This window comes from Falco biarmicus, chromosome 4, assembly GCF_023638135.1.
Source record: "Falco biarmicus isolate bFalBia1 chromosome 4, bFalBia1.pri, whole genome shotgun sequence".
NCBI lineage: Eukaryota > Metazoa > Chordata > Aves > Falconiformes > Falconidae > Falco > Falco biarmicus.
This window is the reverse complement of record NC_079291.1, coordinates 56837816-56859479: the sequence shown is the minus strand read 5'-3', so window position 1 is coordinate 56859479 and position 21664 is coordinate 56837816. Positions and strand designations below refer to the sequence as shown.

At 41.7% G+C, this 21664-nt stretch overlaps 1 protein-coding gene across 1 annotated transcript in view; it reads left to right on the top strand.

The window, feature by feature from the left end:
* The window catches only part of OXSR1 (oxidative stress responsive kinase 1), a 93627-nt gene that overhangs the window by 25880 nt on the left and 46083 nt on the right, over positions 1-21664 (top strand). The window contains exons 3-4 of the mRNA XM_056336287.1: positions 4601-4709; positions 17413-17554. Of these exons, the coding sequence (XP_056192262.1) occupies positions 4601-4709; positions 17413-17554 (251 nt within the window). The remainder of the gene's footprint in view (positions 1-4600; positions 4710-17412; positions 17555-21664) is intronic.

Below are 21664 nucleotides of genomic sequence, written 5' to 3'. Positions count from 1 at the left end.
CCTTGAGATTTCAGATGAGAGATTGAGTTCTTTGCCAGCCATAGTTGAAGCATTGGTGTATTCAAGGTGGAGATCACATCTGACCCGCTTTGATTTCCTGCCCCAGGCATGCTTTCCCTCTCCATTTCTTTTGTGGTCATGATTGCCTTCAAATAGGGTAGCCAAGCTGTCAGTTTTTTGGATTCCTCTGAAGTTGCAGGTATCCACATAAAAAAAGCATACTGCTGCTGCGTGGTCTGTCTTGAGTTCATGTCAACATGTAGGAAGTAAAACTAAATAAAGCACTATTTTCATCCTTGTACTTGAGAGCAAGTGTCTTTTGAAACGTGTCTCAGGGGCAGATATACACAGAGTAGAAGGTGATGGTGTGAACAGAAAATACTGTTATGGAAGTTCAGCTAATAGCTTATACAAAGCAGGTAAGGTTGTATTTCTTTTCTGCTATTAACTCAAACTTCAACTGTATGTCAGTGGGCAAATAAACTCACTTCCAAAATAGTAGATCTCCAGAAGTATGTCTGAGTTACAGGAGACTTGTAGGTTTCTTATGATTCTAAATTATACTTCACAGCAGTTTTATTAGTGTTTCACAAGCCTTGAAATGCTTCTTTTATTGCCCGCAGAAGTACAGAAAACATTTGTCAGAACCCTTAATGGAAGACATGAAGGCCTTTACAGCTAATCCCCATCTATTTGCTTGTGGTATTTGACAGTACAGATATTTTTAATATCTAGCCCAGGGTGAGCATGTAACCATCTCTAAACCATTGCCTGTGTCTAGACACGTTTTTATCAGTAATTCCTCTACAGAGTGGAGCAGAAGGCAGTGTAATTTATGGATCCTGCAATGGGGAATTGTCAGTAAGGCTGTATGTCATAACTGAAGCCATCTAGTGTGAGGGGTGGCAGTGCATAAGCAACTCGGTGAAGAGCTGTGTGCCATCCACTGGATCTGTAGGTGGTTTCAGGGGTCAGTATCAAGTGACCCATGAGTGTTGGCGGAGTGGGAGTAAATAGTCTTCTACAGCTTAAAACTTGTATATAGCAGCCCAGATAAATTCTCATGTTTAGCATTGATGTTATTACAGAGATGTAGAAATTGCTGAGATTTATATTGGAGGACTCCTAATGCGGTTTTGTCGCTAGTGACAGTGAGGGGAGCATAGCTGTAATTCACTTATTTTTTTTTTAATTTGTGTAATTTGGGGATAGCAGCCTTGTTAGAGAGGGTAGGGAGAGGAAATCATTGCCAGCTATGACTTTGTTGTGTTTGAAGAGCAGCAAACTCTCAAAAAAAACGTTGGGAGTAGTATTAAAGCTGTGCTTAGTACACACAGAAGGGCTATTGCTGCATTTTATCCCTCTTTCTGTAAGTGTGCTTTTGAGCAGAGCTCCCCAGTGTTCCTTGACTGGGATTCCTGCCTTAACTACAGCTCTTTATCCACTACATTTGTACTGCTGTAGCACAGACTGTTGTATGTACAACAAAATTGGCTTGGTTTCAATTACATGAGGAAGCATTTTAACCGCAAAGCCCACTGTGATTTGTCATGATCAGTTAAAACAAATGTATGTGTTGAGCCTCCAGGATGTTGGTACCCTCTGTGGGAGTGAAAAGGAATGTAGCTTTGATGTAGCCGATGTGAGATTAGCCTGGAAAACTACTGTAAATGGGGTGGGGGGGTCTGTGGGTGAAAGGGAAGGTCTGCCTGTCTGCTGCTATTATTGGTAATAATGTAAAAACACTGGAAATCATGGGCTGTGATGCAATTAATTATTCAGAGCTATGCTACACTGTGTGAGAAATGGTTTAATCTGCCTGTGTTACATATCTGCTAGCTGATGGAGGTGTGTAATTGTGTAGATCAAGTTTGTGATTATTTATCTTCCCTCTTTGTGCACCAAAGTACATGACAGACTTGAGCTATTTTTTTCTTTCTTTCTTTTTTTTTTTTTTTTTAAACTGTGCTTCCCAGCCCAGGGAACAGCCTGTGGTAATGAACAAGAGAGGAAGTTCTTGGAAAATAATAAAATAGTAACTAAGCGTCACGGAATGCCTGCAAAATGCTGTAGTAAATAGCTGCTCAAATGGCAAAGATCTGATCCAGGTCTAGGCTCTTTAGTAAACTTGGGCCAGACTTTGTCTGTCTCCTGAATTTCAGTAGAGTACAGTAATATATGCAAAATATGCAGTGTTTGTGTGTGTTTCTTGTGCTACTATCTTAATCTCCCAGGGAGCTGGTTCAAAATATTTTGGGTGGTCTAGCTAGGAAAGGATAAAACCAGCTCCTGTAGGTCGCTTCCGAGAATGGTGGCTTTGGGGCAGGTCTGGCTGATGGGATGATCAGCATCCTGCTTGCTGCTTTTGACCTGTGTTTCCTCTGGTGCCACTTGTGCATGTGTGCTTTTTTCAGTTGTCAGAGATGGAAGCTAGGCACTTGTATTTGCTTGCATGTTTAAAAGAAAAAAAAATTCTCTTTAAAACTAACTTGAAGTTTTAGGCTGAATGCAAATTTCAGACTCACGGAACAAGATTGTGTCAGGTTTATGGATCCATTAACAAGGGGCTTAGTCAGTGCTCTGAGCAAGTCCAGAATGATCCTAGGGTAAGCAAATGAGTTCAAAACTCAGAGCTCAATGAGTTTTGGAAAGGTTGAGTGAATAAAAACTGTTGCGCTTATGTTTACAGACAGCAGCCCAGAGTTTTATGTGTTTTTTTGAAAACATTTTTATGAAACTTATGTATACAAACAGCAGACCCAACCATCTGGGTCTTGTGCAAGGAGTATGACAGCACAAACCAGTCACTGAGGCTGACCTGTGTTATCCATGGTCCCACTTGCCATCCATTCCCTGATAGAAATTTGAAGCAGGGAAGTAAAAAGAACATTTTTGTTGCCAGCTTTGTCTCTCAAGGGGTTTTCCTGCATTGTGATGAAACCTAACTAGAAGGTATTGGAAAACTCCAAAGGTGCTGATTTATTTCCTTTTTGAAAAATAGCTCGATATAAGTGAGTGTTTGCAAGGAAGGGAGCTGTAGCTATCAGAGTAAGCAGAGGATATTGTTTCAGGTTGTATTTATTTTTACACAGTGGTTTTTAATGAATGGGTATGCTACACTGAGATGAATAGCCTACTCCCCACTCTTTAAATATCGTTTCCTGTTTAGAAGGATTCTTCTTTAATTTGCTTATTGGAGTTTCCTGGAAAGTTGGTGTGTCTTTGATTCCTCAAATGCAGCTACTCTCTGAAGAGCAGTATTAAAGTGGATAAATCAACATTAGCATGCTTTTTTGTAGCTTTGCTTGCCAGCTAAACCCTTGCCAAGGGGAAGCAGTGTGCCTTTACGCTGTACTCTGTTACAAGCAGAGCTTTGTACATGAGCAGGGGAAGAATATGCTGCATCTGTGGTGTGTCCTAGACATGTGTGAATCCTTCTTGGAGCTTTCTCTTGTACTTTGGTACCAGAGAAGTTTTGTGCTTAGAGGGAGGAAAGGACCAGGGCATGAAGGGCCCTTGCTTTCTTCCTTGTGTGTTGGGGGTTATGGCACTTGGCTCAGTGTGTGTCCGGCTGACAGTGGGCAGCGATTAAACCTTTGAAAAGTAAGTGGCATCTGTGTGTTCAGTGGAGGAATGTCTTAGTTGAGAGCAGGAGTTCAGGATATCAAGGATGAGTGTCTGGTGTGGGTGATACTGGAAAGTACAACTTGACAGGTTGGGGGGCTTGGCTAAAGCACAAAGGCCCAGCTGGGTGTAGTGCAGGGTGCCAGGCTTAGCTTAATGGGTGGCTTTTGTCTATGGACAATCAAGAAACTGCTAGGCTTTCTGCCCAAACTGGTGATTTGTGCTTGCATAATGAAAAATCAGTCAATGCTTTCTGTGGTGGTGTTCCCCTCGTAACCTAGAAAACCTCAGCCCTTGACCCATAACCAAATCTAAGGATAAGCACAGTTAAAACTCAAACAGTTTAATATCTGAGCGTATTTCATGTTGTACTCCATCTGTAGTAGCTAATGACTTTCTTATCTAGAACTGATTTCCCTCTTCTTCCAAAAGACAGTATGACAAAAGATACAGCTGTCCTTTGTGCCTTCAACCTGATTGAGATAAGCCATCTGCTTTCCTGCTGGGAAGAAACATAAGGGGTAAGAGGCCTTTTTTTTCCCAGAGGCAAATATTTCCCTTTCTCATCCAAATGATGGTCTTCAACAGATTAAGCATCTGTTGTGTAATGTCTCACTGAAAGGCGGAGTCAGCATGAACTTCTAGGGTAACAAACTGGTGTGAATCTTTGGGAATATTCTGTTTTAATTGCATTCAGGTGTTTCTGTTATGACCACTTATGTTGCCCTTGCCAAGGCGTTTTTGGTCAACTTTTTCTTCTTCTAGACAGACAGGAAGAACACCCTAAAATACCTTTGGGCCCCAGTATGATGCAGGCTGAGCGTTATGAGTATTTTTGGATTTTCTACTTTTAGCTTTGAGGTAACCTTTCTCTTTGCACTCTCTTCGAACATTGTGTCTTGAGGAAGATAACTTCTGTGCCCAAGGAATAATAATTGATGGATCCAACTGCCTAATGCTTTATTTTTCTCTACAGAAAGAAATTCAAGCCATGAGTCAGTGCCATCACCCCAACATTGTATCTTACTACACATCATTCGTGGTGAAAGATGAGCTTTGGCTGGTGATGAAGTTACTTAGTGGAGGTGAGTGGTCCAATTTCTTTACCTTAAAAGGCAACATGAAAAGCTGTCTTCCTGTTGTAATACTCTTTCCCTTGTTTACCTCCTAAACTTCCCACTTGTGAATTAAGACATTTTATAGAAGCATAGAGTTGTTTATTATCTTGAAGGTCTTTTCCAGCCTGAAGGCCAACTGTTAACAGAGCACTGCAAGTCTACCACTAAACCACGTCCCTAAACACCACATCTACGTGTATTTTAGATACTTCCAGTGATGGTGACTCAACCACTTCCCTGGGCAACCTGTTCAAGTGCTTGACAACCCTTTCAGAACTTTTCCTAATATCCAATCTAAGCCTCCCCTGGTGCAACTTGAGGCCATTTCCTATCATCCTATCAGTTGTTATCTGGGGGAAGAGACCCACAGCTACCCTGTTAGAACCTTCTTTCAGGTAGTTGTAGAGAGCGATCAGGTCTCCCTTGAGCCTCCTTTTCTCCAGGCTAAAGAACCCCAGTTCCCTCAGCTGCTCCTCATAAGACTTGTGTTCCAGACTCTTCACTACATTGTTCATCATTGAGGTGCTGAAAGTCTTCCCTGTAGTGGGGGACCCAAAACTGAACATAGTATTCAAGGTGCAGCCTCACCAGTGCGGAGTACTGGGGGACAGTCAAGTCCCTAGTCCTGCTAGCCACATTATTTTGGATGCAAGCCAGGATGCTGTTGGCCTTCTTGGCTACCTGGGCACACCTCTGTCTCATACTCAACCAGCTGTCAACAAACACCCCCAGGTCCTTTTCTGCTAGGCAGCTTCCCAGCCACCCTTCCCCCAGCCTGTAGCATTGCATGGGGTTGTTGTGACCCAAATGCAGGACCTGGCACACTGAGCCTTGTTGAACCTCATACAGTTGGCCTTGGCCCATTGGTCCAGCCTATCCAGATCCCTCTGCAGAGCCTTCCTGCCTGACCAACACTCCCCCTGCAACTTGGTGTCATCTGCGAACTTAGGGTGCGCTTGATCCCCCTTGTCCAAATCATTGATAAAGATATTAAACAGCACTGGCCCTGATACTGAGCCCTGGGGAAGAGCACTTACTTGTGACTGGTGCCAACTGGATGTAACTCCAGTCACCACCACTGTTTGGGGCTGGCCATCCAGTCAGTTTTACCCAGTGTAAAGCTTAAGCTTGTCCAAGCCATGAACTGCTGCTTTCTGTAGGAGAATGCTGTGGGAAACAGTGTCAAAGGCTTTACTAAAGTCTAGGTATGCACTATCTACAGCCTTTCCCTCATTCAGTAAAGGGGTCACCTTCTCATAGGAGATCAGGTTTCTCAAGCAGGACCTGCCTTTCATAAACTCATATGGACTGGGCCTGGTTGTACTGTACGTGCCATGCGAGGCACTCAAGATGATCTGCTCCGTAACCTTCCCTGGCACTGAGGTCAGGCTGAAGTTCTCTGGATCCTCCTTCTGGCCCTTCTCATAGATGGGCATCACATTTGCTAACTTCCAGTCAACTGGGACCTCCCCGGTTAGCCAGGTCTGCTGATAAACGATTGAAAAGTGGCTTGGTGACCACTTCCAGCAGCTCCCTCGGTATTCTTGGGTGGATCCCATCTGTCCCCATAGACTTGTGTGTGTCTAAGTGGGTAGCAGGCTGCTAACCATTTCCCTTTGGATTATGGGAGTTTCATTCTGTTCCCCATCCCTGTCTTCCAGCTCAGGAGGTTGGGTAAATACTAATATGATACATCAACATTTCAAATAAATAGTTGAATAACAATATTAACTTCAACCTGTTCAACTCAGAAATAGCTTCTCATGTTATGTATACCAGTAGTAAACCTGTGTATGACTGCTAGCCTTTTCTCCCCCTCCTATTTTGTCTGTTTGACAGTATTTCCTAGTTATTTTGTGTGTATTTGCCGAATGACTCACTAGAGTGTGTGAAAACTGTAGCGTATGACTTCAGACATTGACAAGAGAAGCCTAAGTGCAGATGTAGTATTTGAAACCATCCTAAACTTCTAGAAAAGAAATGTCACTGCCATCAAGTGATGGATCTGAAATGGTGCTTCTCGGCTCATGTTAACAAAAGTTTCTCCATCTTGCTCTGTAAGCCTAGGATAAGCTTCTGAACTAGAAAAGTGTGCAGCTACCTCCACTGAGCCCCAACCATTTCCACTAACTTTATTGTGAGAACTGCAGCTCCCCTGCAAGGCTGGTTCCTTCCAGCTTGGAGGCCTGCATGGTGCTGATGGTTACCTGCTGGTTCGTAACCAGCCATTCTGTTGATGATTCTTTTTTTTTTTAAAAGAACAAACTTATTTGCACATTGGCTGTCCTTGTGAGGAACTTTAAATTGCCTCTATTTTGAGCAGAGCTGCTCCTATGATGTCAGTGTATGCTCTTAAAAAGGGAGAACATCAGTGAAGATGCAGCTTGATTTGTGTAGGATCAATTCTCAGGGCTTAGTTTACTTTGCCCACTTGTACTTGACAAAATAACTGGGAATACTTGGGGCAATTTCAAATTACTGTGTAGTTAACACAGAGCCAGGGAAACCTCCCTTTTCTGGGTTTACTCTCTTAGACACTGGTGAAAGCTTTTTTTTCTTTTTAAGAGAGTGAGTTTGAAAACTTCTTATCATTGATGCTTTATTAGATGTCATAAAATTTTCCAGGATCTGTGTTTGTTATAGTCAAGGCAAGAAATGGAATCAAGTTCTGGATGATAATACAGAGGGCTGTTACTAAATCTTAGGCCTGTCTTTAGGAGGACCTGATTTTCCTGGCACCCTAGTGGAAAGGAACTGAAAGCTGAAAAAAAACCCCGTTTTCTTGCTTTTTTTAAAACAACTTCCTGGATTCTCTGTTATTGGCTTAATACCGAGGACTGTAAAATGCCAGAAGATGCTGTGGAAAAATCTGGCTAAACCTGTTGACTTTTTCCACAAGAGCTTGACAATGGCCATAAAACATTTGTCTTTGATCTTCAGAGCATTTTAGCAGTTCTCTTGGGGGCAATCAAATTTCATGCCAACTTTAAGTGTGTCGTGAAGGGTTTTTAATGTCTTGTGCTCATGTGTCATTAGGCCTCGTTCTCATAATGCTCTCTCTTTTCTTGGAGGGACAGGTTACAGGTCATTAAAGATACATGGCTGTTTGTGTGTGGAAAGAATCCCCTGCCAGCTTAGTGCAAATAGGTTTGCTGTGTGTATAAAAAATGTATCTAGGGGAAGGTTTCCACAACATGAGGAAATGGCATTTCAGGGGTACAGGAGCATCAGCAGCAATGTTCTTGGTCTTTTTCAGGAGAGTGCGCAACCTCCGAAGAAAATGCACAGCTACTTTAGCTAGTATTTTGACGGTGGTTTTCTGTCACAACAAAGTCAGGATTAGGTTCATCCTTGAACCTCCGAATGTTTCTGTTTGTCCTCATTTTTGTGTGTGTTTTTCGTGTAAAGCTGGGAGAGAAAAATCAGATTCTTTCTGGACCACCTTTTTGTTATCAAGGCACCGCAGATGTAAAGACCACACTAGAAAATTTCTGGAAAAATAATCATTGCTTCAGAACCAGCCTCTTGGTAGTATGTGTGATGATCTGCTAGTAATTTAATATTCATTATACAAACTGATAAAAGAGTAGTAGCAGTGTAATGTCCCCTAACGTTTCTGTGAGCCTGTGTTAAATTTTCTCACTTAATGAATCATTTGGGGGCTGGAGGAATTGCTAAAATAGAAGGAAAGACTTTGAGAATGACCCATCACTACTTTTTATGCAGGAGGGTACCTTGAGAGGTATTTTTCAGTTGTTTTCACTTTTTTCATGGCTGTATTTCAGAAATCTCTTTTTAGGTCTCATAGGCAAATTCTACGAGACAGTCTTGAGGATGGGGGAAGAAACATGTGAATTGAAGCTTTCTGACTGAAGAGCTTTTTCATTCACTTTTAATGAGACTATTTCCAGTTGTTTTTAAGGAGAGTGATTTATGTAACGAGACACTTTAAAAACGGCTTCTCATTCCTTTCAGCTGACTTCTTATCAGTAATAAAGTGGCTAATTTTGTAGTCATCTGTATCCAGTGGGAAAAATAATGATCTGAGTTTCTCAACAGGAAAAACCTTTGAGCTGTTTTTATAAACCAGAAAGGAAAAACAAAACAAACAAACAAAAAAACCCTACCCCAACCAAAACAGGGTGCAGCCTCTTTCATTCCATCTAACTATTCAGGGAGCGTGGGCTGAGATTTGTACATCTCAGTAAGCACATATGAAGTGTGTTTTGATGTCCATTCTGTATCTTGATTGTGGCTTTTGTACTTGAGAATTTCTTCTGGGTAAAAGTTCAGAATCTTATTGCTTCTCTTCCATCAGTGTCAGTGTATGCTGGTATGTGTGTTCAGGCTAAAACTAGTCTTAATTTCAGCCTACTTACACTGACCTTATTACTTTGTCAAAGCAGCCCTCAAGACAGTCTGTAATGCAAGCCTTTTTTTGTTGTTTTAAGTGCAATTTTATTTATTTCTTGGTTGCAGTCATTTTGTTGAAATCTTAATCTAGTCATATATACAGGTATTTTAGAAATGTCTCTAAGGGACAATACTCTAAATCCATGAACCATTATTGTCTGATAAGTGTCTTGCTCTTCTGTGCAGCCAGCCAGTGCATTCAAAGGTAGCTTAATTGCCTGCCTGGCATTGTGGCTGGAACTGAACTGTTTCTGCTTTACAAGTGCTGTGTTGGTGGAAGATACTGTTTTCCCTCTTTGAAAGTTACCTGCAGCACGGAGGTAGTGTACTGGTAAGCTGTTGGGGACTACATGTGAAGTTGCTAATCTGCATCAGAGCCAAGTCAGGCTGGTTGCAGTTAATGCTGAAAGCAGTTTGAACTGGCAGGCTTCACACTGAAGCAGATGTGGGGTGTAGTTGTTGCTGATGGCAGAAATGTGGCAGTGATAATATCCAGCTGGTAGTGACAAGAGGAGCTGGTTGTGTCCAGTTACTCTTGACACCCTCTTTCAGATCTGGTGATGTGTGCCTGAATCAGGTTTGTGAAGTATCTGCTGTTTCTGTTCCCTTCATTAGAAATTTCAGACTGTTCTTCCAATGATAAAACATTAGTAGGGATCTAAGCTTAGAAATGTCGACTTGGCATCCCAGCCTTTGGGTCCAGTGTTACCCATACTAAACTCCAGTGGCTATTTCTAGACAACGGCTGACTTGCTCTTTGCCTCACTGGCGTTCCAATTGTGAATTTTACTCATGCCTTTTTAAAGCCATCTGAAGCCCAGTCCTGCTCTCTAACTCCTGCAGCTTTTTAGCAGAAAGAGGACCAGCTGTCCTTTTGTTCTTATGCTTTTTCTGGTTGTGACCTGTTTGCACCCTAAATTCTTGCTGGTTTTAACAGGAGCTCTCATGTCACAGGTGACCCAAGGCAATGACTAACTGCAAAACAGTTGCTCGTATGAAACAGCCGCCTGTGGTGGCTTGCTACATTGCACAACAATTTTTAAGGTCCTAGCCTACAGCAGATGAGACCTCCAAAATATTTTTAAACTATATAAAGCCTTTAAATATTGAAAGATTTCCACACAGGGCGCTCTCAGATCTCCTGCCTTCTTGAAGGCTCCTAATTAAATCTGCTAAGGAGACTGCTGTATTGAAATAGTTAAACCTTTTATTTTCCAGAAGTTTTTAAGATTATTGATCTCTTACATCAACTTTTGATCTTGATTATCTGATGAAGTGCTTGGCCAGCAGTTCAGCAAGCCAGACCAAAAGGGAGGTATGGCGAGTCTTAGGTCTCCACCACAGAGACAGGGTATCTTGTTGGGCTTCTGCTGTGTTAATCTCTCATCTGGCCACTCCCAATTCTAGCAGTGAATTACGATCAAAGCATAAGTGACAGGTTCTTAGAAATCGTCATGTTTATCTGTTAGAGCTACGCTATTTTGAGTCCACTGGAGAGTTTTTAATTTTATTTCTAGAGACAACTTTATTTCAAACAATTAAGGGTGGGATGAGTCAGAAGGAGGAGATGGTAGGGACTATATATGTTTGCAGAATGCAGAGTGTGTAGATATATTGCCACTCCTAGCTATGGTAGGAAAAGCATGGAAAAAAAAATTAGTCTTCAGATTTTCTCCTATAAATGTCTGTCTTGACTGCAAGAGGCTGTTTTGCCCTCTTTATTGTGCCTTAATCTTGTCGTATTTCTTACATTGCCATGCAAGAGCTTTAGAAAGGAGGAGGTGAGAAGTTTCTTTCATTCTCCCTCTCCGCTGAGGTGGTTTAACCAGGGTTAAGAAGAAATTTCAAAACCAGAAACCCCAGCAATCTACTTAGATGTCTTTTCCTTTGTTTTGTATAACTTGTTCTTTCCTTTAGTTCAGTGAGTTTTTGCTGCATCTGTATTCCTCAGCCTCAGAAGTACTGAATCCAAGCAGCTGTTCCTTCTTCTTTCGTGTTTTCTTCCTCTGTTTGTCAGAGACTGACAAGATGCAGATTTAATTCTTGGCTCTGACAGTCAGGCTCACTGAAACCACTGACTTCTGCTGAGGTGTCTCAAAAGCAGCAGCAATGAATCCTGCCAGCTCCCGGTTCTCAAAGATGCACCATGTTTAGCATCAGTGGCCGTCAGGTTTGGGGCAGATTCTCACAAAGTTGTGTAGTGATCCCCAGCAGTGGTTTCCAGCCTATTTGTGCCAGGCCTCTAAATGGCAAATCAATGCAGGTACTGTTACCTGCTTTTTTTTTTTTTTTTAATGAAATTAGAGTATTAAATTTTCTTGTTCTGCTTGCCAGACAAATTTAAAAGAGGAGGGGTTTTTTTGCATTTAACTTATCCTGTATCTTTGCCCTGTACTTAAGTTATACTATAACATGCAAGATGTGGTTCCCACAGCAACTAGCCCAGCCGTGCATTTCTTTTGCCTCTAGGGGCATGTAAAATTCCGGCTGTAATACCCTGCATTTATCTGTGATCTTGTTCTAAACAAGCTTTCCTTTCTGCTCAGGTTTTCATACCCTTCTTTGCTTCAGCCCCATGTGCTGAAGCACTAAGCAGTGTCACTGACAACTGTCACATAGATACTTTCTTCCTCTCCTGAGGAGAAACATTAATGGCATTTAAGAAGCCTGCTTCTATAAGTGCTTGCTGATGTAGGTGAGGTCAAAGAAACACGCTCTGGATTTGGAGCAGGAAGCATTGATGTTTGTGGTGGCTTGCTGTTGAAAGTGAATCAGTGGAACAATTAGGACTTCTTGCCCCGAGGGTGCGATTACACAGAAGTTTTCTCCAGCAGCGAAGCTGGTTTAAGAAGTTCCTGGCTGCTTTGGTCTCCACCCTGCCTGGAAAACTGGATTACCAATTACTGCAGTGATCTCATTTACAGTATGGCTTCGTAAGCAGATGTGTTGGCACAACAGGGAGGTGGTGAACTGTGGAACTCTTTAATCTCATTTTGCTGCTGAAGAAAACACAGAATAGTACAGAGTGTTGGAGGAGACAGTTTTACTGGGTACATGTGTGGGGTGCAAGACAGGATTGCGTTTGCTAGGTTTCAAGAAAGTCCATTGCAAATGGTCTGCCTGATGTCAGTGTACAAAACCCGAATATCCCTCTCTTAGAAATTCAGGGAATTGGACTGTTCATGGGTTTCTTGAGTCTTCATTGCTCAGGTACTGCTATCGTGGGTGGAAATCAGCTACTTGCTGCTGGAAAGTTGGAACTGGCTTCTGTGGATAGAGCCAGGCCTAACTGGATATTCTCTAGCCATGCCAAAAATGGGAGAGACGAACTGTGGGGCTTCCTCCTCTTCACTCCTGGGGGGCAGTGGAGGGAGCAACGGGATGTCCGTCCAGCTGCACAAACGGAACAGACATGAGTCTGCCTGCTGCAGAGCTGGTGTGAGCCAGAAGGACTCTAGAAACAGTTGCTCACTGCATGTTTGTCTTTGACCTGCAGTAGTTACAGGTTGGGTTTTATCAAGTGAGGGTAACTTGATGTACAGCTTGTTCCCTGTGACTTCCACTGTCATTAGGAGCTATTGCAGTAGCAGCTTTCAGGGCAGACTAGGAAGCTTGCGAATTTGAGCAGGAAACCACTTAACCTTCAATTTGCTGCGCAATTTGCAGAGAGTTTGTGCTTTACTAAGTAGATGTAGTATGATTTGCAATTGGACTCAGAATATACTAAGACACTTTAATTAATGATTAATAATAAATAATAGTAAATGCTTTATTGGATTGCACAATATCTTGTAGGCTTCCTGTTGATGTGCTGCACAGTGTATATTTCATGGGTAGGAATTTGTTTGTAGCCACATTTTTTTCCGCATCAGTCTTTAAATGTCCTCTCCTATCTTCTGTCTTTTGTTGGGCATTGAGATCAGTTGCTCATCACTAGATTTCTTTAAGCATCCTTATTAATGACAGCAGTATTTACACTTACATTTAGGCTCCAGTTCTGGCTCTTCTCTGTGTCTCATTTTGTCTTTTCCTGATATGCTTCCCCTTCAGGGTTTGGAGGAGCTTTCCAGTCAGCCTCAGCCAAACTTAATTTCTTTTTCTCTCTTAAGGCTTACCCTCCTGTTCTGTGAATCTGTAGGTTCTACTTGTGCATTTCTAATGAGAAAAACCATGAGGAAACTGTTGTAATTAAACCTAGTGCCATGTATAATACACACCAGAGTACTTCACAGTGTTACCAAGAATAGTTTTATTCTAAGGAGAAATACAAGATTTTTTTTCTTCTTTTTTTAAAAAAAGACATTGTAGTGTGTTGTGTTTTTTTGTTGTTCTTGAAAATCTTGTAACTGTTCTCTAATACAATGTTGGGTGCCTTATTTCCCATGAGAACCTCATCTTCTACCCTTTAGATTATGGGAGGCTTCTGTCTTGCACAATGAGATTGAACATTTTGCACATGGAGCACAAATCCCTACTGAAACTGTATTTAAGCAGAGATTCAGCTATGTTCAGATGTGCTGTTACTTCCCCAGTTACTCTTAAACTGGTTTGGAGGCTGGCTCGGAAACTGGCAGTATGGAGAATCACGCTGGTGTTTCAAAACAGCATGATCAATTTGTAAAGTGCATGCTGTTGTGTAGATCAGATCTTTGTCCCAGTTCAGCTGAATTAGTTTCCAGTTAATTTCTAGCAGTTAATGTATTGCTGGATTGGGAACAGGCCACTTTGTGTGAAACAGTCATTTTTCCCCTTAGGCTAAGGATAGGGCTGCTAATCTGTTGTTCAAGTGTAACACAGTTGGTGTGAGAAAATTTGTCTGCATCCTAAGGCAGTGGAGGCCTTACCCTACTGTGTCACATGTTTAACTGAGATCCTTGGGAGCAACTTTGCATTGAATTTAGCGGCCTGATGCTGAAATCCCATCTCTGCCTTCTAGCAGAAAGGGTTTTCCATGATGGCGAATCTCCCATGACTTCTGCTTTCAAAGTAGCTTAGTGCTTCGCTATGGGTTTCTGCTTGGGGATCTGGGTATTCAGTTGCTCCATGTCATGCTTCCCAAGCTAGAATGCCAGAAGGTTTCGAACGCGGCTCGAAGCAGTGCGTGGAAATGCATTTTGGCTTCTTTTTTCATATTCCATGGTGCTGTGCTTTATGAAGTTGCAATTGAGTTGGGAGTTAGTACCAACTCCCAAATATATTGATCTGTGAGGTGGAAACATCACAACTTTTGTGTCATGGTGCCAGTAGCAAAACTTTTTTCCCCCTGTGCAGACAAAGTAGGGATGATCCAAATAACACTTTCTTCAACAAGGCGATGGCTCTTGGGTTGCTTTTCTGCCGTTTCCTGAACTAAGCATTTTGCTGATAGACTTTTTGCTGTTCTCCTGTCTGTAGAAGACTGGAAAATTCCTCTACTTCTTTGATCATCTTAACGTGAAAGTGGTTTTTAAAAACATGCCTAAAAAGTGGCAGGCTGGGCTGGGAGCAGATATAGCATGGGTGTGAATCAGCCCTTTCACAACGAAGGCTGGTTCTCTGCGTGCCCTCTGGTCTGTCTGACCCCCACCCCCTTTTCTGGGTTAAATACAACCTTTAACTTGGCTAAATGCAGGATTTTTTGACCAGACGCATTTGAGCACCATATGATCTGCCTCCTCATGTTCTCTGAGCCCTTTGCAGGAGAAGGGAGATGTTTGTGAACAAAGTCTGCTAACAGAGTTGTGGGTGGGAAGAGGACAAAACGAGTACGTGAAGAACCACATATTTTCACTGGACTTACAAAACAAGTGACAGTTTGTTCTCCAGATAAAGGCACATTTGAGTTGGAAAAACCTGAACAGTGAAAGTGGAGGGTGGTTTTGGTGGTTTTTTTCTTAGATGTCACAAATTTTGTTCAAAAAAAGAAGCATTGAGGCTTGTAAGCACATACTTTTTAAATACGAATACGTGACAGGCTGAATCCCAGGTGAGTCTTCGTGACACACAAAAGAGGATCCTTTTCTCAGACGTTAGAACCTAAAGGCGAGAGGTTTTACTCCTTTTTCTTTTGGTAGAGGTAATCTTGCTTCCATGCATGAAGTCCAGTGTATGTTAAAACCACTGAGCCTTTGGCTAATTAATTAAGACCCATGTCAAAAGTCATTGGAGATGAGTGTGTTTGTGTGCTCAGGTAGGCTAAAGGAAGGCTGAACACTGCTACGAGTATTCTTGCATAAAAGTTGGGGGGATGTTAGGCAACTTCACTTCTATGTTTTTTCGTTTTCCTTGTTTTTTCTTTTGTTTTGTTAGTGTCTGCTCTGTTAAGATCATGTCTTCTGCAGATGCCTTGAACCAAGCAAAGGTTTTTGGGAAGAGGAAGCTGGAGGTGCCCTTTAGAGCAGCCAAGGAGCTGATCTAATTGCTTGCTGCTGATGAAAGGGGTTTCCTCCCCCATTCACAAATGTGTTCTCCCTCCTTCCTCCTCCTCTTCGTTTGCTCTGAAACTCATCTGTTCAGAGGTTATGCTCACTAACAACCAAACATAGCTTTTGTTTGTTTGTTTTTCTCAGTTTATTTTTTGGTGGATTTAGTAGGTGGCTTGGTGTACAGTGTGAGGACAAGTGCTGGTGGGCTGGAGAAGGTGGAAAGTGCGTGGCTGGGCAGTGGGCTCTCCTGACTGCAGCTAGCTGTTAGAATAACTCGGCATGTACCGTTTCCCACAAACTAAGGGACACCATGCACCCATGTAATTGTTTCCTGTGCAGTTTGAACTGTGCAAAAGAAGCCTTTCCACATGGTGTGCATATTCAAATCTTGTAGCCTTTTTTTTATTTCCTGTGAGAATCTAAATGTTTTCACTTACCAAAGTATTTTACTGATCTGCATGATTGTTTTGGCCTAGAAATTCAGATGGGATAGTTAATAAAACAAATTTTAAGGGGGGAAGGGTTTTTTTCCCACCCTTCAGATTCCAGTAGACAAGAAAAAAACCACCCAAACCCCAAAATATCCGTTGTATTTTTCCACTTGCTTCAAGAATTTACGATGTGGGACTTGTAATCTCCCCGTTGACCAAATTCATGAGAGTAAGTTTCTCTAGATTTTGCTGTTCTTCAGATATAAAATTTTTTTTTTTTGATTGCAAGTTAGGAAGAATGAACTTTTTCTAAACTTTTCTAAAACTTTTTAACTCGGCTTTTCTAAGCTAGTACTAAGATGTTCCTTTCCTGTAAGCTTACTCTTCAAAGACAATCAAAGCTGGAACTTTGCTTTGCAGTTGTGCCTGCTTTTCTGATTTTTGAAGAGCTTTGCAGTACTGCTGACACTGCTTGGTGTCCGTAGCTGTGGAAACCCTACTACCTGACTATCCAGTCATTAAACTGTAGAAACCCAAGTTTGAACGGGCTAAGCATCCCATACTGGAGCAAGAATAATATAGTTCTGAGAACACTGTCTTCAGTCCAGATGCTGATAAAAAGAATACCGTACTCAATGTATCATGAAAACAGAACCTTGCACCAGAGGCATGTTACTAGTCATTGATTCCATTTATTCCTGGGTCCGATTCAAAGGGGTGGTTTGCTCTATAAAACATGGTTTGTCATGCAAGATGATGTAATTCACACCATGGTTGGGAGAAGGACTAAGTATGATGTTTCTAGGGAAGGATCTAAGCTATTCCAGTTTTGTACACAGTGAAGAAGTGACTTATTGTCAGAATGCAGCCTCATTTGTTCTCTAGTTACTTTCATTATTTTTCTGTTAGGGTAGTGTCAACCCTTAACATACTAGATTTTTCCTGCTATTCCTCTGCATAGAGTTTGTAAGAGCTGAAAAGGAGAATCTAACCTTATGAAGCTTGTTGCCTTATGTTTGTGAGTCCTGGCAGACCCCTGCTTTTTCCATTTCCCCCTCCTACTTCTCCAGTACTTGGTACTAAAACAGCTGTGGTGTGGGTATCTACTTAAAAATCTTCTAAGATCCTGTGTATGTATACTTTAAATTTTGACTTGTTCAAATAACTTCTCAGTTACTCGTGATAACAGGGATTTTGCAGCCCACCTTGAGGATCTGCACCCCTGTAAGGCTCACGTGTGAGGCATGCGTTGTTGCCTTGCCTTTCCTGCAGCAAAGGCTTCAGCTACTTTGATCCTAACCATTGATGCTTCCCCTCCCAATGAATTCCTCGGATTTTTATATTAAGTGATGATAAAGTATACTTAGATGTGATATGAAGCAGTTCTCATTTAAACTAAGGTATCTTACTCTTTTTCTTTAGGCTCCGTTTTGGATATTATAAAGCACATTGTGGCCAAAGGAGAACACAAGACTGGTGTCCTGGATGAAGCCTGTATAGCCACAATCCTTAAGGAGGTGCTGGAGGGGCTGGACTACCTGCATAAAAATGGACAAATCCACAGGTATTTTTCATTTTTCTCATCTTTGTACTAAAACGTGCCACTGAAACAGAGTAGCTGAGCACATGCAGTCTCATCCCACAGTGAGCTGTGAGGGCATGGAAACATGAAAGTGAAGGCAGGAGCTTAGACAAAACTCAGAATTCAAATGCCTATATAATTACTGCTGCTTTAGGAAATACTATGACTAGGCTGAGTTTGGGTAAACTTTGGGGCATTGAAAGTCCTGATATAGACAGTCTGTTTCCAAAGGTCAGTATCCAGCTGCAAAATAGTTGTTGGAGCTGGAAAACTTCAGCTGGTTTTGTTTCTTGCAGAGCTACAAATCACCAAGAGCACTGCCTTCAAGTCCTGTTTGTCTTTTTTTTTTTTTTTTTAAGGCTAGCTGCGAGATCAACATCATGAAATTTGAATTTGGGTAATTTCATTAAAAAAAAAAACAAACAAACTAGTGGAAAAACTTCTGTAGGCAAAACCCAGTTAACTAATGGTCTGTGATTTGATGGATCACTGAAATGTGTGGGTTTCTGTGCTGCTGTGTTGTTTGGGAGGTATTTTTAAATCATGTTTTCCTCTCCCCTGGTGTTGAGGTGTGGTGTAGTTCAGGAAGAGAGAATACTAAGTCAGTATGTTCTGCCATTAAAAAGAATGAGATTTGCAATCCTAAATATGTGCTGAAAATAGAGTATACTGCTTGTGGGTAATATACATCATTCCAGCCACAGACTGCTGCTGGGAACAACAGCCTTTTCTTTCTTGGGAATTTTGTGAGCTTGGCTCTCCTCTGGTACAATGCCATTATAAGCATTGCTGCTGCTGTGTTGGAGTAAGTTTCTGTCCTGTTATGATAGCTGCGCAAGAAGAGGTAATTCTTTTTGCCAAAACATTATTTTAATTAGAAAAATCCAAGAAGTATTTATTTCATGTTTTAGTCAAACTGACTGGCTTGTGTAGGTTGTTTTGGGTTAAAAACGAAAAAAATGGTTGCAAACAAGGGAAAAGAATTCCACCTGAAGATTTCTTAAATTTTGGTTTCCAGTCTCCATTAAAATTCTGATCTAAGAAGAATGGTTGTCTTCATTGAAGATGGTTTTAATTTCATAGCTGTTTGCTTAACTTTTGGTTTTTGGAGATAAGACTTCAGGCAGTTCTCGGAATTTAGAGTAAAGTGATAGACCACCTTACTTGGTGAGTACATGGTAGTTTTTCCACCTTGTCATAAGTAATTGACAAAGCCATGTTCATCTGTGACTTCCAGTTGATTTGCTCAACTGGTGTAGTTCATCTTCTGGTTTAACAAAATTGAAATATTATGTTAAAGGAGCAGTAACCTGTTAAATGTCAGATTTTCGGGGGAGGTCACATACTGATTTCTGTATTGAAAGAAAGGTTGTTCTGCATTTGACTTGCTGTCGTTAAACAGCAAAAACTAGTAATTGCGGTAAAGATTATAGAGGATATATTCATGTGTGGGTGTTTTTTTTTTCTTTTTTCTTTTTTACTGTACTCAGCAAAAAAGCAAAATGTTCACAGAAAGTTTGAACTGCTTGGTCTGAAGAAAATGTGATTCATATTGAATCATTCAGAAGCAAACAACCAAACCTGCTGTGTCTGTTCTTGTCCTACTCATTGAAGCGTTTTGCCCATTTTTAGGGAACTTCAGGAAAGTAATCAAAGCTGTGTCATTGCCGCAGCTTAAGGTTGCGGTTGCGTCTCACCTACTTTGCATGTGTTGCATCCCTGTATTTTGGGGATGCTCTGACAATTGCATAACATTTTATCAGAAAAAGCGTTTGTATTACCTCATTGTGTTGGGGCATGGTGGTCTGGGGAATTTGGAGAAGTGGTAATGGTCATGATACAGAAGGAAAGTTGTGTAGTTTTCTGCCTGTGATGCAGAGGATGGGTTTTTAACTGTTGGCAGAAAGTGGCTTACATGCCTTTGAGGGATGGAACATGTTTCCTTAATGGAGTTAATCACGTGTCTTGCGTTTTATCCAGATGTGTATACACTGCTGAGAAAAACACAAAGTTGTAGTGCACATGGGACCTTTCCTCATACATGGGGATATCTATATGGTTTTCTCATTTTGCTTAATGCTAGGGGTCATAATATTGGTCGTGGCTGATGGGTAAGGCAGGTGGAAATCTTGCAGTTGTGCCAGAGATGCTCTGAGAGGAAGTGTTTAAAATAACTAAACTTTGGTCCCATGGGTCAGCTTAAAGTATCTGGCTCTAAAGGAAATGACACCAGGTGATGGCTGAGCTGCTGAATATAGTGTCTGCGATGTGGAGCAGCTGTGCCTTGGGGTAAACTTCAGGGCAAAGCAAGGTCAGCTGTGAGGGGTCAAAATGGAAGGTCTTTGGTAAGACCTGGAACAACCAACCCAAAGCAAGCAGCCATCTGGCAGAGCAAAGTGTTCAGTTGGTTCCACTAAATATCACAACTCCATTTGTATTACACCTAGGTGAAAATGACTTGATAAAGTTAGAGACACAGGATGGGTGAATTAATGTAGTTAGCACATCTGAAGTTGGACAACCAGGCTGGTGGCAGAGCCCAAAGGGATGTAATTTTGGACCCAACTGTAATTTTGTGGGTGCTACTGACCTGAAGTGGGGACAGATTGGTACTGCTGTAAATCATCAGTGAGATCAGAGAATATATGTCTGACAGTGGAGCTGCTTGATCCTTTTAAATTATGCATCATGTTAAATGGGTAAATTAAGTTAACACATAGAAAACTGGGTTAATGAAATTCTGCTGCTGCTGATTCTTACTCTCTGTAAGCCTGCCTTGAACTTACTGCCACTTCCAATTAAGGTTTGGGGAGCTGGCTTCGTGTGGAAGTGTAAATCCCTGCTTTGGACTGGCGAGTAGTTTGATAGTATTCTCTAGAGGAGACTAGAAAGCCAAATATCTAGTGAAGGCTTAAATTATAATTTTTTTGGTTTACTTTCCTAATTAACAGCCAAGGTGAAGCTGAGACTTGAGTAGGTGCCATTGTTCAGCCACAAATGCATAAGTTTTCCGCGTTGTCCAAAGTGACTTTTTTTTGCTTTTGTCTTGCGAGGGCTGTTGGGAAGTATCTGAGGCCTTACGGAAAAGACAAAGGAGAAGGCAGAATCTGTTTCATTTTCATGAAACACTGTATAGCAAGGTAACTATTCCAGATGATCCCTGTCTTACTCTGAAAACAGCACTGCCTCCTGTATCTGGGAGTTGGCAGCTCTCTGCCTTCGTGCCATGTGCCTGTCCCTGGCTGTCTGTCCTGTGCTAGCTGCTGCCATCCCCATTGTGGTGGTCTGTGTAGCATGGTGATCCCAATGACAACTTGAAATCCTAGTGATCCGGCTCATGTTAAGTGGATTAAATACCTGGGCACTGGCCAGTGTGCTGAGGACAGAGGGCCAGACTCGGAAACCTTTGGATGAAGCTGTCATGCAGGAATCTGCTCAGACACATTTTTTTATATAAGTCGAGCAGGACTGATGTGCTACGAGGGGTTGCTCCCAGGCTAACCTTGTCTGGGTGACACACAGGGTATGTTGTACTTCTCCTTTTGGATTCTGATTCCTCTGTGTATTTGGGGATTAGCAGGAGTGTGATGAATGTCTTGGAAATAAAACTAAAGCAAAACCAACCCAAGGGGTTTTATTGCTTAAAAAGACTTGTTGGAGGGAAGTTCCAGGCTTTTTCAGGTGGTGCTCTTCGTGGCAGTCTGATGAATCATGCTGATTAACTGTTATAAAGTCTCTCTGTCTTTCTCCCTATTTTTATCTCTGAGCTTATCTTCTGTTCATGATTAGCTGTTGTGTAACTGAATATTTTAGTCCAGGTGAAATGATACGTTGCTCAAATATAACCAGATTCTCCTATTGCTGCATAATGTGATACTCATGCTTTTTTGTAAAAACAAAAAAGCTTAGAAAGTGGTTTAGGGTTGCATCCACTTGAAATATTGGCATGGCAGTGATCCAGCTATTAATTTATTTGTTGCTCTACTTGGGGGCGAGAGGTGCAACAGCACATTTGATATGCTGAATTAGATCAGCTTGTGCCCCCATACATACAGAATGTTTTGGGGTTTTTTTTGGTGTCTTTTCAAAAGC